Source organism: Ylistrum balloti, unplaced genomic scaffold (assembly GCF_031769215.1).
Source record: "Ylistrum balloti isolate Yb309-2 unplaced genomic scaffold, AGI_CSIRO_Ybal_v1 Utg370932, whole genome shotgun sequence".
Taxonomy (NCBI): Eukaryota; Metazoa; Mollusca; class Bivalvia; order Pectinida; family Pectinidae; genus Ylistrum; species Ylistrum balloti.
The window spans coordinates 324,856-339,907 of record NW_026782527.1 but is presented as its reverse complement, the minus strand read 5'-3'; the positions used below and the strand labels follow the sequence as shown (position 1 = coordinate 339,907).

The window sequence follows — 15,052 nt, the reverse complement described above, 5'->3', positions numbered from 1 at the left end:
TTCATAGAAATCTCATAGCTGTCAGTCTTCTTGGTTCTACCACAGAATGTGCCTGTATTGTTAGTTTTCAAACCACTCAGATGTAAAACAGCTGATGTATGAATTTTTTTCCTTTGCACAATTTAATAAATATATCATATAATATCCCATTTTGCAGTGAAAAACAAGGCCCAATGGGCCTGTATTATTACTCAAGTGTTCTGCAGTTTTTGTAAAGAAATGTGTACCATTACATTAAATTTGAAAGATCCCTTAGTTCCCCTACTAGAAAATGAAGCAAGGTCACAGAAAATGACTCATACATTTATTGATAGAAAGCTGAAAAAGATGAAAATTTATTTATTAGAATTGGAGTATTTGATAAATTTAGATTTCGTTAAAGTTTACCACAGGTGACCTAACTCCACTTCCCCACCTGACAAAGTTTCCACAGAAAACATCAAACAATAACCTCAAATAGTTTTTAAAGAGAATACATGAAGTCAGCTATTTGATTTTTACAGAAACAGGAGTCCTATCAATAACAATTTTATGAAATTACATGTTAAATCAATTTCTGGATCAATATGGTGAAACTGATACCATATTTATCCTGTAGTAAGCCCAGTGGGGCAATATATCAACACTGTCTCAAAAACAGGGGTTGGGCTTATTACAAAACACAGATATCGTATTTTTTGGTGATGCCACTGAAAAGCAATGGATATGAATGGCTTATTCCATTAACAGGTATGAGATGAATGCCGCATAAATATGGAAAGTACCAAAATACAAATATTGAAATGTCTGACAGGCAATATAACGTTTACTCCAACTTGACTGAAACACTTACCTGTGAGCAAAGTATGGACAACTCGTGGACAAATGTCATCGTAATTTGACATCAGGTATATCGCTCCATACTTGAAGCAGATGGCCAGGACATGGTTACTATCTATAGTAGAAGAAGCTGAAAGACACAGAGAACACATTACTGATATTTACGTAATCAAAACTAATCAATAAACACTAGGTTATTATATAAGCATACTTTTGGAAACGATTTCATAAATTTTGGAAATAATAATAACAAGAACATTGGCCTGTATCGCTCACCTGGTTTAATTTTCTAAAATAGATTAATTTGAACCATAAGGAAAAGTATGCAAAAGTTTGTAAAAAACTGAGTTTTCTTCACCCAAGGATGCTTCAGGAGAAAACTGAATCATTCCAACACAGGAAAAATTTCAAAGAATTTGCTCTATTCCACTAATGAGCCCCACCCCTTCCATCCCTGAGGCCACAACCCACAGATTTTACATAATCAATCCTAAGCATATCTCGGACCAAATTGTGACAGAATCCAGACAATCCTGGAAAAGATGTAGGATTTTAAAGAGTGAGGTCTATTTCTACTATTCCCCAGTGGTCCAAGACTCACCACTTATACAAAATTTCTACTTTTAGGCCTCAAGGTCAACTGTATACAAAATATTGTTTCCCCTTACCCTGAGGATGCTTCATACCAAACTTAGGTAAAATCTGCTCAGTCGTTCATGACTAGTAGCGATTTGTATGAAAAGATGATGGACGGGTGGATGACAGACACAACTATATCCCTATAGCTCACTTTCTCCCTTTGGGCCAGGTGAATTAATAAAAGTTTAAAGATTTTTGAGGAATGATTTTTATTTTTTCAACTTTCATGAGGCCATAAGAATATTGAATTTCTTGACATAAACCATGAACAAACTTTTTTAGCATTACAATACATAGTCATGAGGCAAATGTTGCTATGTATCTATGAATGACATTTTTGCCAGGTGTTGCATGAGCAGCCAAGGTGATTTTGTTGTGGCGTCTCCTTGTAGTTGCTAGTGGCTTCCTCCCTGAACAACATACTGGAGGCTGACTATACTGTCAAGAGCAATTAGATAAAAGGTCTTGCCTAAGGGACACATCACATTAGCAAAGACTGGTCCATTTCTCAGAATACTGGTTAGGAAGGTTGAATGTAAATATTTACATATGAAGAGAAGACAAGACAAAATAACAAACGAGACTCATGATAAATGCAACATAAAACTTTGTTGGTGATTGAAGTTTTGTGTAAAGCTGTCAGTATTGTGGCACAATCTATACAATTAACCAGTGTTCAAATTTAAAACGTCTCACAAATGTGTTGCAGTATCATACCTTCCGAGGGATGGCTAATATTCTCGGTGTTGTTACTTTTGGCGTCGGATTCATCCATGTTGAACTTCTCACATGACCATGCCATGGTGCTTATCTCCATGCTGTCATTTATGACCACCTGTGTCAACATTGCTCCAGTGGAACTCATCACTATCAGCTGTCCGCCAGTCGTACCGAATATCACCTGAAATCACAGGTAGAATGTGTCAATAACAAGATGAAATATAGCCTTAATGTTCACATACGTTTTATTTCTATTACAGTCATATAACATGTTTCATCCACTGATGGCAATTTGTTTAGCTGGCTTGGATTGACGAGAACATGAGGTCTTCCTGTAGCAGGAAATTTAGTACCATTGGAGATCTCACAGAGTTCATAAGGTGAAACCAAACTTTTAACGTCTGGTCCCTGGATGCTTAGAGGTGAGAGGATGAACAACATCTGTTTCTCAGTAGAACTTAAGAAAAGTTTAAGTAGAAAGAAGATTTTCAAGAATAATTTGAATTTAAGAAGCTTCTTGTTATATTGACACATCTAGCATAATTTGCTTGAAATTTGGTCAATATTAAAATTAATCTTTTTACTGACCCTATTTTCCCTGCATAACTCATGTCAATGCTGCCTCCTGGCCGTGAGTGTATATATAGACATAACCCTTAGAAACAATAGCCCTTAAATTTAACAAACAATAGCTAACATGTAGCTTTGTCTTTTTATGGGTTTTTAGGAGACATTTTCTGAAAATATCATTTTTAATAAAGAAGTGAGCATGTAGGGGCTCAAGTATAATCCTGAACCTTACATTTTTTTCTTCTGAGCTAAATCTATAGTCAAGGGTGACCTTTGACCTTTAACCTTACTCTCAATAATAAACTTGAGTTAAAATTTAGTTTTTGGAAGGAGTTCTACCACAGAGATGACACCCTAGTATCTGTATTGACCAAGAGATGGTAATTATCTGACTGATAACAGCACTTTCAGGCCCCCACCCCTTCCCAGGAGATCTCACAACACAGAATCTATGATTCGTGTTGCAGGTGTCTATACAGCAAATCAGATTATAGAAGTCTGGAAGATTATATTTCCATAACTTTGATGTAATTGATTTCTTGACATTGCCTGATGAAATCATCTTTAAACCCAGTTTATGCATCAATACTGTCTAGCATTGATGAGTGATATGCTAGACCACAACCATTCTCAGAAAGAATTGTTCCATGGCAAGTCTTCTCAAGTGAAAAGCTCCCAAGATAACAAGAAATTGTTAGCTAACAATTTGATGGGCTTTTCACCTTTAATCGATGACCTAGAGGCTTTATGATTTCAAATTAGAACTTGTTTGCATATTTTGATGACAGCCCTGAGACACTGTAGTGTTTAATTTGCTTGATATTTGCCGACAGCCCTGAGACATTTTACAGTTTAATTCCTCCGATATTTGCTCACAGCCCTGAGACATCTTAGTGTCTAATTTACTTTATATTTGCTGAAAGTCTTAAGGCATATCAATTTTTTTGATATTTGCTCACTTAGTGTCTAATTTAATTTATATTTGCTGAAAGCCTTGAGGCATATTAATTTTTTTGATATTTGCTCACAGCCCTGAGACATCTTAGTGTCTAATTTAATTTATATTTGCTGACAGCCTTAAGGCATATCAAATTGTTTGATATTTGCTGACAGTCCAGAGGCACCTTAGTGTTTAATTTATCTTATATTTGCTGACACCAGCTCACCATTTTACTGATGACTGACGACCACACACTGCATAACACAGCAATCACTTAACTCAAAATAACTTGCCAACAATTTTTCATCAATATTGTACACAGACAGCAATCTTTTCTGTGTGCCACAAATGTCACCTTGACACCTCCAACCAAAAGAGTTCTAGATCCTGTTCCATCACAAATCATCTCATATTACAGACAATGTATAACAAGCTTGTGTGATGAGTTTTCACACGTCTTACTTTGGAAATTTCATCTCACAAATGAAATGTTAAATTTGTTTATAGGGCTCCATGACTCTGAGAGTAAATCTTCCTGAGTTACAACAGTTTTAGATTAAAATGGGAGAGAACACAGCTAATTACTCTAAGACTTCTGATTTATTTAACTTTTACCTAGAATTTTACTCTAAATTTATTATTATGATTGCGACATTTAAAATGTATCAATCACAAACAAAATGCCAAATACATCTGAACAACATATAACAAACTTATCTCATATCTTATCTATATCTCACAACAAACTGTATAGAGTTGCCTTGATAGCCTCAGATAGTGGGAACTTTCCTTTACTAGCAGTAGAGTGTCTGGCTAAAGCCAGAATGCTCGCTTGTTCAAACCACTGCAGAGGCAGGGTATTTTTCATGACTCCTTAATAAAACAGATAAAGTGCTGACCAATCCAAGGAAAGAGGGTATAGGAGAAGGAGGTGCCTCCCTAGAGAAAATGAATCTGGGTCAATGTTGTCTTCAGGACTGAAGACTTTGTAAAGGAGGGAGTATAAGTGTAAAAGTTGAGAATACAGATCACCTGACTTGTCATGGCTAGTGAAAATTTCCCTTTAGTGGAGTGGTACTGTTTAGCTACAAAACCATTTATAGAAAATTATAGACTTACTCTCTTATTCAAATATCTTCCTGCAAATTCATCAAGTAAGTTTAGAAACAAAATCTCAACAATTATAAAAAAAAAGTATTGTGGAAGCAATTTCTTGTAAACTTTCCAAAACATATACGATATGGCTCAAGTTTACACCAAGATTTTGTTTGTTATTTTACACCCTGGTGCCACTCAGTTGTATGAAGACTGTGTTTATGTTTGATGTGGCCACTGGGTCATATGAAGACTGTGTGTATGGTTTGTGGGGCCAATGGGTTGTATGAAGACTGTGTCTATGGTTTGTGAGGCCAATGGGTGGTATGAAGCCTGTGTCTATGGTTGGTGGTGTTAATCATGCTTTTATAGTGCCATCATACTACTTAACAATTTGACAACCCATCTGGTCACATTATACTGACAACAGTAAAATCTATTTTTGTGCATCCTATTCAAAGTTGAACGACCAGCATGGAGCTTCAGGTACCATTTTAAGGACTTTGATGTGCCATTGATGACTTTGAGATAGAATTTCCGCACATTGATAGACACCTGACACAAAATGGTGAATATAGTGGTAGTGAAACAAGCAGACACCAAGACATTATGGACAGAAATAGCTGCCTTCATTTCACATTATCAGATGGGCTATAACTACTGCAAATGACATTAGAGGTTTTAGAGTTTCAGAAACAACTCTATCCTCTTTACCAACCTAAATTAAAACCATGTATCTCAAATTTCAAATTTGCACTCCTTTCAGCCAAGTTTTCAGAAAAACATTTTCTCAGTAAACAATCACATTTATAAAACAAATATTCTCTACTTCAACAGCAAAACAGAACAGCTCTAAAGAAATGTCACTGAATTAATAAAATATTCATAGACTGTGCTTCATCACTGACCTAATTATTCAAACAAAATTGTGGTGAGTTTTAGTTGCATTTCTGATCTGAGTTATCAATCAGTTTGAATTCAGATAGTGCCAATGAACTCATTAGATATTCATAGATAACATCCATCTTTTGTTACAAACAAGAAGAAAACATCACAACGTTATCATTTTTACTTTACAGAATCTCACACAAGAGACTAGCCTTATATGTATAAATGTTGTAGAGTTTTAGTGTTAAGAAAATTTTGATGGACCAATTAAAGCAAAAAGCAAAAGACGGAAAGAAGAAGGACAGACAAATGGATTACATATCAATAAAATTAGTCAGGTGGATAGACAGAACTGACAGACAATAGAAACAGATGGATAACATCATAACAAGTGAAATTTAAAGATAACTGCAAAAAGACTCAAATTTATCACTGGTGGACGGACAACTAACAGAGACAAAAAGACAGACAAGAATGAACAGACAACTAACAGAGACAAAAAGACAGACAAGAATGAACAGACAACTAACAGAGACCAAAAGACAGACAAGAATGAACAGACAACTAACAGAGACAAAAAGACAGACAAGAATGAACAGACAACTAACAGAGACAAAAAGACAGACAAGAATGAACAGACAACTGACTGATTGATAGGTAATGAATGTCAGGATATCTTCCATGATGGTATTTCAACATATTGCAAATTGGAAAACTTCTGTTCAGTCAAACTTTGACCTTCATCGTTAAACTCTATATTACTTTGACAAGGTAAATCAGCTGTTTTCTTGGGACTCAAATTCTTGTTTATGTGGGTTCATTTTTTGTCCTTTCTTTTGCGATTTGATTTCCAGTATACCTTGATTGATATATACTGATACCAAGTGAGTATCCACAAAATGAATGAAAATAATAACCCCACAAAAATTAATGACTTCACAGTAGACTCTATTTCAACCTTCCATTGCAATTACTATGTAGTGAAATATGTATTTGTTATCATGATAATGTAATTTCATAAGAGAGATTAAGACAACAGAAAGTTTAAATATTGCAGAACACTTTTCTTGTATACACCAATTTTATTGTACATTGAACAAGAAATTATGATTCAAGGTTTTTATACCTTCTTCACTTTTCGTTCATGGTGTCATGAATTGTTGTACACTTATGCAGTAAGATCATGTTAACAGTAAAGACCATTAACGAATGATAATCCACAAAAAATTTTTGTTTATATATTTTGCCCCTGGCTCCAGTCTAACGTAATCCCTAGGTTCCATTAATTATGAGTGTCAAATGGGAAGTTTGTTAGTAAAAATTTTAATTTGGTGAGGTTTACAACATCTGCTTATATAAATGCCAAATTCAAAATAGTGTATCCATTGTCTTACTTACATTATTGTCACTAATTTTTGAGGGAGATTTATTTTCAGTGATTTTGTGGGTACCCTTAATCTATGAATTCATGTCAATGAACTGTTAAATTTGTATAAGTAGATTTACTGAGCAATGCTAAATCTCCTTAAAAGAGTGAGTTTGAAAGACCACAAAAATTAAGTCCCACAAAAATATCTGATTTTACAGTAATAAATTGTTTATCAATTTATGAATCTTAATAACTTGTTTCTAAAGGATGGAACCCAAATCTGATAATACAAGTATAAATTGTTGTCATAAAGTCAATACCATCAAAATGGCATATGAAACCAGAATATTCATGTTCTTGTTAAATTTGTGTCCCTTAATTGGTATCATAGCATCCTTTGTCTCATCTATTTATTCACAAAAGAAGTCTGTCTTATCTGACGAGCTGTCAGACACAGATATGTCAGCTATGATAAAAATTGGATTCAATTGATATTATTTGGACGTTTTTGTTAGAAATGGTACTGACAATATCAAGGATGTTGAAAAAGTTGTATAAAACAAGTGATTAAAAAACAAGTAGGATGAAAGAGGTGATGAAAAAAAGTCAGAGTAATCAGGTCATGGAAAAGACAACTAAAATTATATTATAAAGTTGCATGTCCAATCCAACTGGCAATAAAAAAAAGTTTGATTAGACAGGAGATTAAAAACAGATCAGAAAGGAGATTAAAAACAGATTAGTCAGATTTCACTGTAAAGTAGTTCTTGTATATCATATTTACCTTCTGGTCATCAGGTGACCAAACTCCACAGGTGATGGTGGTGTTGTCCAAGTTTAGCATGGATGACCAATAGCGTTGTCCTGCTACTGACCCAACCAAAACAAAGCCATCACAATAGCAGATCAGAGCCATCCTCCCATCATGTGACCAGGCAAAGTCTGTTACCTGGAGATGAAAAACATAGCAAATGAGGATTGAAAATACAGGTTACCATCCAGCATATGATGCGCAAATTTGAATGTTTGCAGATTAAATTTTCTTATTATATATTCTTAAAATGATTTTGAATGTTTTTCAGCAAGTTGTAGTTTGTTACTAGCTAGATTGCCAAACAATAAGAAGTGTGTGTGGCAAATTAAAGAGTAATAATTAGATAAGTATATGTTCTATCGTAGTTTTTGCAGTATTGACAACTCATCTAATATCTCCAAGATAACCTGTTATCTACATTAAATAGTAACGAACCCTTTAACCCACTGGGTCTTCAAATAACCCACATTGTCAATCGGATACATGAGTAGTCCCAGTCAACCTATCTCTTGTTGTCTGTACTTGTTAGTACACTGTGATCAAACGTCTGATTGAAGTTAAACTTCATATAAAATATTTTGGAACTTGCAATTTATGTGGCTTAAACAAAGTGACAAGATCTAGTCTATAAAGTTAATTACAGACTACCTAGTAAGATATATATCGAAGTATGTGTAAGTATGCATTTGTTGCAATACATGTGTTTCTTCTTGTCAGAAAACAGCAATGTAATGATAGCATACCATCTTTAAGTTTTTGAAAATTTTACACAGGAAATATCCAGTATCATTAATAATTTGTTTCAAAGCATGTTGATCAGGTTTTTCCTACATTATTTGAAACAAGATTTGAACCAGACGTGGCAGACAAGGGTTGGTCAGGTGACACAGTGGTAAGGCACTTGCCTTTCACCTAGCCATCCGGGGTTCGATTCCCGGAATGGATGTGAAAAGGTATGAGGTCACCTGCCCAACCACGTGGATTTCCCTGAGTACTCCGGTTTCCTCCCACATTAAGAAGACCCCTCGCACTTCCATCTGAGCCAACAAGAGTGATTTATTTAAGTTGGAAAACTAGCTTCACAATTGTTGTAAAATAAATAAAGTTTATTATTATTATTATTACTAAGGTGCTACTTTTGATAGGGCTCTTTCATGTATTACACAGTGTAATAGGTTTCTTTCTCATCCAGGAAAAAAACAGGTGCAGCACAGCTTTTTGTTGAAATTCAGTAAAAGAGATATGGGCTAAGTAATGACAATTTGTCTGTGTATCCTGGGGTAATGAATCATTCAGTGTTACAAGCAGCTATTACATCCAGTTGCTGCTACAAGTATTATTTAATAGAGGTATAATAAAGATGCTATGAGGAAAGTACTATATACAATTACTAATATCAAGTGGATTTTATTTGTGTTCATGTTTTATGCTCCATGTCTGACTGGAAAATGTCCAGAAACTACCGTTGAAAATGTTGTTACGCAAACGACCCTTGTGCTGACTCTTCATCCATGTTTTAGCAGGTCATGACCAGACATTGCACTCCCAGAGGTTGCAAATGTTTTGCCATGAGAGTTACCTCCCTGGAACAGTTTCAAATAATGTCCCTTTCTGCAATTAAATGTGTTGTTCTGTGTAATTCTTTTATATGCCCTCTAATTCACTACATCTGATTACATGTTTCTGAGTCAAGGCAGAAATCCTATCTGTCCTCTTAACATTATCAAGACATAAATTACAGAAAATTAAAACAAGAATTCTTACAGATAAGAATTTCTGTTCTTAAATTTTACCAATAAGGTCACCATGAATGATTTTGGACAACAAATTAATTATTTCAAAGATAATGAAGTATTAGCATACTATAAGATACAGACATGATCTATGAGGAAGACATATCTTGTGACAAAGACAGTATATCATAAGGAAGATGTGACCTTGAGAGGAAAGTATGATGTTGTAAAGATGATATGACCTTGTGACGATGATAAGGCCTTGTAAGGAAGATATGACCTTGAGAGGAAAGTATGATGTTGTAAAGATGATATGACCTTGTGACGATGATAAGGCCTTGTAAGGAAGATATGACCTTGAGAGGAAAGTATGATGTTGTAAAGATGATATGACCTTGTGACGATGATAAGGCCTTGTAAGGAAGATATGACCTTGAGAGGAAAGTATGATGTTGTAAAGATGATATGACCTTGTGACGATGATAAGGCCTCGTAAGGAAGATATGACCTTGAGAGGAAAGTATGATGTTGTAAAGATGATATGACCTTGTGACGATGATAAGGCCTCGTAAGGAAGATGTGACCTTGAGAGGAAAGTATGATGTTGTAAAGATGATATGACCTTGTGACGATGATAAGGCCTTGTAAGGAAGATATGACCTTGAGAGGAAAGTATGATGTTGTAAAGATGATATGACCTTGTGACGATGATAAGGCTTTGTAAGGAAGATATGACCTTGAGAGGAAAGTATGATGTTGTAAAGATGATATGACCTTGTGACGATGATAAGGCCTTGTAAGGAAGATATGACCTTGAGAGGAAAGTATGATGTTGTAAAGATGATATGACCTTGTGACGATGATAAGGCCTTGTAAGGAAGATATGACCTTGAGAGGAAAGTATGATGTTGTAAAGATGATATGACCTTGTGACGATGATAAGGCCTTGTAAGGAAGATATGACCTTGAGAGGAAAGTATGATGTTGTAAAGATGATATGACCTTGTGATGATGATAAGGCCTCGTAAGGAAGATGTGACCTTGAGAGGAAAGTATGATGTTGTAAAGATGATATGACCTTGTGACGATGATAAGGCCTTGTAAGGAAGATATGACCTTGAGAGGAAAGTATGATGTTGTAAAGATGATATGACCTTGTGACGATGATAAGGCCTTGTAAGGAAGATATGACCTTAAAAGGAAAGTATGATGTTGTAAAGATGATATGACCTTGTGACGATGATAAGGCCTTGTAAGGAAGATATGACCTTGAGAGCAAAGTATGATGTTGTAAAGATGATATGACCTTGTGACGATGATAAGGCCTTGTAAGGAAGATATGACCTTGAGAGCAAAGTATGATGTTGTAAAGATGATATGACCTTGTGACAATGATAAGGCCTTGTAAGGAAGATATGACATTGAGAGCAAAGTATGATGTTGTAAAGATGATATGACCTTGTGACGCTGATAAGGCCTAGTAAGGAAGATGTGATCTTGAGTGGAAGGTATGACTTTTTAAACAATATGACCTTGTTTTGGGGATGTGATCATGTGTAGAAAATATTACCTTGTGTTACAGTTATTTACCTTGTGAGAATGACACAAAAGCAAAATATATGATATGTGTGTATGATATTACTTTGTATTAATTTTGGCAACCAAATGTTGACCAAACTGAAAATTACACTGCAGATCCTTGTGCATACATTGCAGAAATTGTCATTGTACAAATGGTAAAAAAAAGGCAGATCCTTACACTGAGTTTTACCATCTGTGGTTTATAAGACTCTACTGTTCTTCTACAAGACAAGGCAAAAACAGGCGATAACTAGGTCTTTCTTCATAAAATATGTATATGATGTCCCTGCCATCAATTCCAATTTAATGACTGTTAACTACTAGAGAGACAATGGCAAACGTAAGTGTTCCTGCTCACATCAGAGATCAGACACCTTAATCCTCCAGACGCGTGCTCCTGCAGCGTTTTACCCAAAAATAACCAGAAATTCTGCTAATCTAATGATACTTGGCATATATTGGCATACTGTCATTGTAATGGAAGGGATATCTCATACTAGACAGTCGCAAACAATGCGTGCTGCTTAGCCCTCCAGGGCCCCTTTCACTCCACACACTTATGGATGCATGAAAAACAAGCCTGATATAAGTGATATATACATACAACAGTCTCAGGAAAGAAAACAACTCAGACAGATGTACGGTTACCATTAACTTCAAGTTAAAGCCCCTCCAGCATACTGTTATTTTTATATCGGATTTGTTTGACACTTATGAAACCTTTGAGAGAAGCTACAAAGACATATTCATCAAGGACAAAACCTCATCACATGGCTTGCAGCATGAGATGTGTTGCCCCAACATAAGGTTCCAACACAGAACAATAAATCAAGCTGTCAAACTTCCATGACAGTCTCTATATATCTGTCTATTGATACGTAATTAATAGTACACAAAACTGTTTTCATTTTCTAGGAACAAGTTATTCTATTTTGATTATTTCAGTCCGCCAAGCTGTACAAATAGGTAGTGACATACTACGAAAGTTATCATAGTAACTTCTACGAGTTTGTCATGTACTATTCAGATACTGATATATCTAACAAACTACACTCCCAATTACATTATTGGATTGTAAATGAATTAAGGAAGAAACTTCCTTGGCTCTCTGCGTCATTATTCGTACAACGTTCTGAATTACTGGGAGTGTTCCATTGATTTATATGATAACTTCAAACCAGGAACAAGATATCAAGTTTCATCCAAAAGGTTCATACATCTTAAATCATGGCTAAAATGCTATGTAAAGACAGAAAAACAGCTCTTTCTGAGAGAACATTTACCTTAATGTTCTTTTGCCCTCATATGAAATTTTGATTTATGTCAAATTTTACAAGTTTGCTTGTTCAGAAAGATTTCTAAATGATTTACATTGATGTCACAGAGGTAGCATAACACCTTAAGGAAAGAACAAAATGTGATTGCAATTACCATCTGAATTCTGAGTCATTGAAAACATCTATTAGTTTTATGAGAGAAACTCTGTATTAAAGTGATACAGCTGCTTCATTAAGATTATAGAACAAAGGCTTCATTTTTGTTTGGGGACAATAAGATACAGTCATAAAATCTAGATTTAAGAAACATATTTCAAATGTCTGCAGGACATTTTGTCAATTGTCTCCAATACAAATCAAGACAAAGTGTTAATTTAACTTGATAATACAAAACAATAAAAATATCTCACCAATATTTCAAATTTAGAAATCAAATATCTGTAAAATTTAAAAACAAATACATCAGTGATAAGCAAGAAACTGAGTATTGACTACAGCGAAAATTTTATCTTAATTTTCCTACTATTTTCTCTCCAACCAATCATATTCTATTGACGATATCCTATCTTCAACATAGTCTTATCTCTTGTCTAAATGCAATTCCATAAAGGCCACATTTACACTGTGGTGTATATTATGACAAAGGCTGTGTTATGTTCCATAGTGAAGCAGATATCTGTAAAATATTTGTATCAACTATCTTAAAAGTTTGGTTATATATGTCCAATTGAATTTTAAAAGTAAATGATGTCATAACTCTGATTCTCAATGAATTCAATAACTTCAAAATGTAAATTTTAAAACAGAGCACAACATAACAATTAAAGATGACAAAGCACTCTAATTTTTAATTTTATCAAAACTTCCATTTAAAACTAGTAAACAATTTAACTATCCACATTTCAAATTACAGATCACTCAGTTATTCTCATTTCAAATTACAGATCACTCAGTTATCCACATTTCAAATTACAGATCACCAAGTTATCCACATTTCAAATTACAGATCACTCAGTTATTCTCATTTCAAATTACAGATCACTCAGTTATCCACATTTCAAATTACAGATCACCAAGTTATCCACATTTCAAATTACAGATCACCAAGTTATCCGCATTTCAAATAACAGATCACTCAGTTATCCACATTTTAAATTACAGATCACTCAATTATCCACATTTCAAATCACAGATCACTAGTAAAATGTAACAGATTACAATACATCTCCTTCCTCACACAAAGTCTGTTCTGGCAACACCAGAAAGTGCATAAAGCTGTATTCCACTTTCAAGACCAGTCAAAAAACAATTTTCTCACATAAGAGACCAATGGGAACTCTAGAAGTCAGGTTTCCTAAGTGTTACATTTTTTCCTTGTTGTCAACCTGTTTCAGGATTTACGTCTCTTCTGTTTAATTCATTCACTTTGAAGGGTTTAACGTATAAAACACAAATCATCTCCCAAGCTAAAACTTATGAGAAGAACCACTACAAATAAAAGTACTTGTTGCATTAAGATTTTTTCTTTTTAAATTTTTAGAGATTCTTTTTTGTCAATAAAAATCCTAATCTAGTGGGTCTGATGAAACATGTTTTCCAGACAACTTTTATCAATAGTAAGTCGTATGACAAAGTGTTGTGTTTGATGAAACATGCCTACCTACCAGACAACTTCTATCAATAGCAAGTCGTATGACAAAGTGTTGTGTTTGATGAAACATGCCTACCTACCAGACAACTTCTATCAATAGTAAGTCGTATGACAAAGTGTTGTGTTTGATGAAACATGCCTACCTACCAGACAACTTCTATCAATAGCAAGTCGTATGACAAAGTGTTGTGTTTGATTACATAAGTAACATTAGTACTAACTAACCTGTTAATTCAAATGAAGAGTTCTACAGAGCTTCACATCAAGGTAAAAGTCTACACCAATTTAATTATTTCTGTAATGTCTAATATCGACCTTTATATCATGTTTAATTGCAAGTACCATCTGTAATGTTTAATATAGACCTTTATATCATGTTTAATTGCGAGTACCATCTGTAATGTTTAATATAGACCTTTATATCATGTTTAATTGTGAGTACCAAACAGAACATGTCGGTCACTGATGATTGCTACAGACCTTCATATCATGTTTAAAATGTGTACCAACCTGACTATTTCTGTCATTGATGAGTTCTATTGACCATCGTCCTTCATGTTTGATCCACACAAATATCACACCCTGAGAGTCACAGGTAGCCAGCTTCTGATACGGTTCATTCCAGCGCACCAAGATCACCTGTCAAGAGAAGATAACTCTAATTGATATATAATCCTCATGACAAGTCATGACTTTCTGCTCTAAAAGTTGCCTTAATATTTAAATACTGATTTAATTCAAGTACTTGTGCTCTGAGTGACCTTTACCACATTTTCCTCAAAATAAAATGTTCGTGATATATATGACTTGTTCATCAGCTGAAATTCGAAGTATTCGGGAAGGAATACGAAAGGACAAGCCACTTATCTAGCAATATGTAGTACAAATTTCAAATTTCCTTTCAGTTTAACGGAAGAAGATTTCTTCTTCCTAAATATTATGGATTTGGTGCCATC

The 15,052-nt window shown here is 34.5% G+C and overlaps 1 protein-coding gene across 1 annotated transcript in view; it reads right to left on the bottom strand.

Moving 5' to 3' along the window:
* LOC132559553 (tubby-related protein 4-like) overlaps window positions 1-15,052 on the bottom strand; it is a 90,855-nt gene that overhangs the window by 26,947 nt on the left and 48,856 nt on the right. The window contains exons 2-5 of the mRNA XM_060224180.1: window positions 14,607-14,735; window positions 7,825-7,989; window positions 2,176-2,359; window positions 833-934 (exon numbers count right to left, since the gene is read on the bottom strand). Of these exons, the coding sequence (XP_060080163.1) occupies window positions 833-934; window positions 2,176-2,359; window positions 7,825-7,989; window positions 14,607-14,735 (580 nt within the window). The remainder of the gene's footprint in view (window positions 1-832; window positions 935-2,175; window positions 2,360-7,824; window positions 7,990-14,606; window positions 14,736-15,052) is intronic.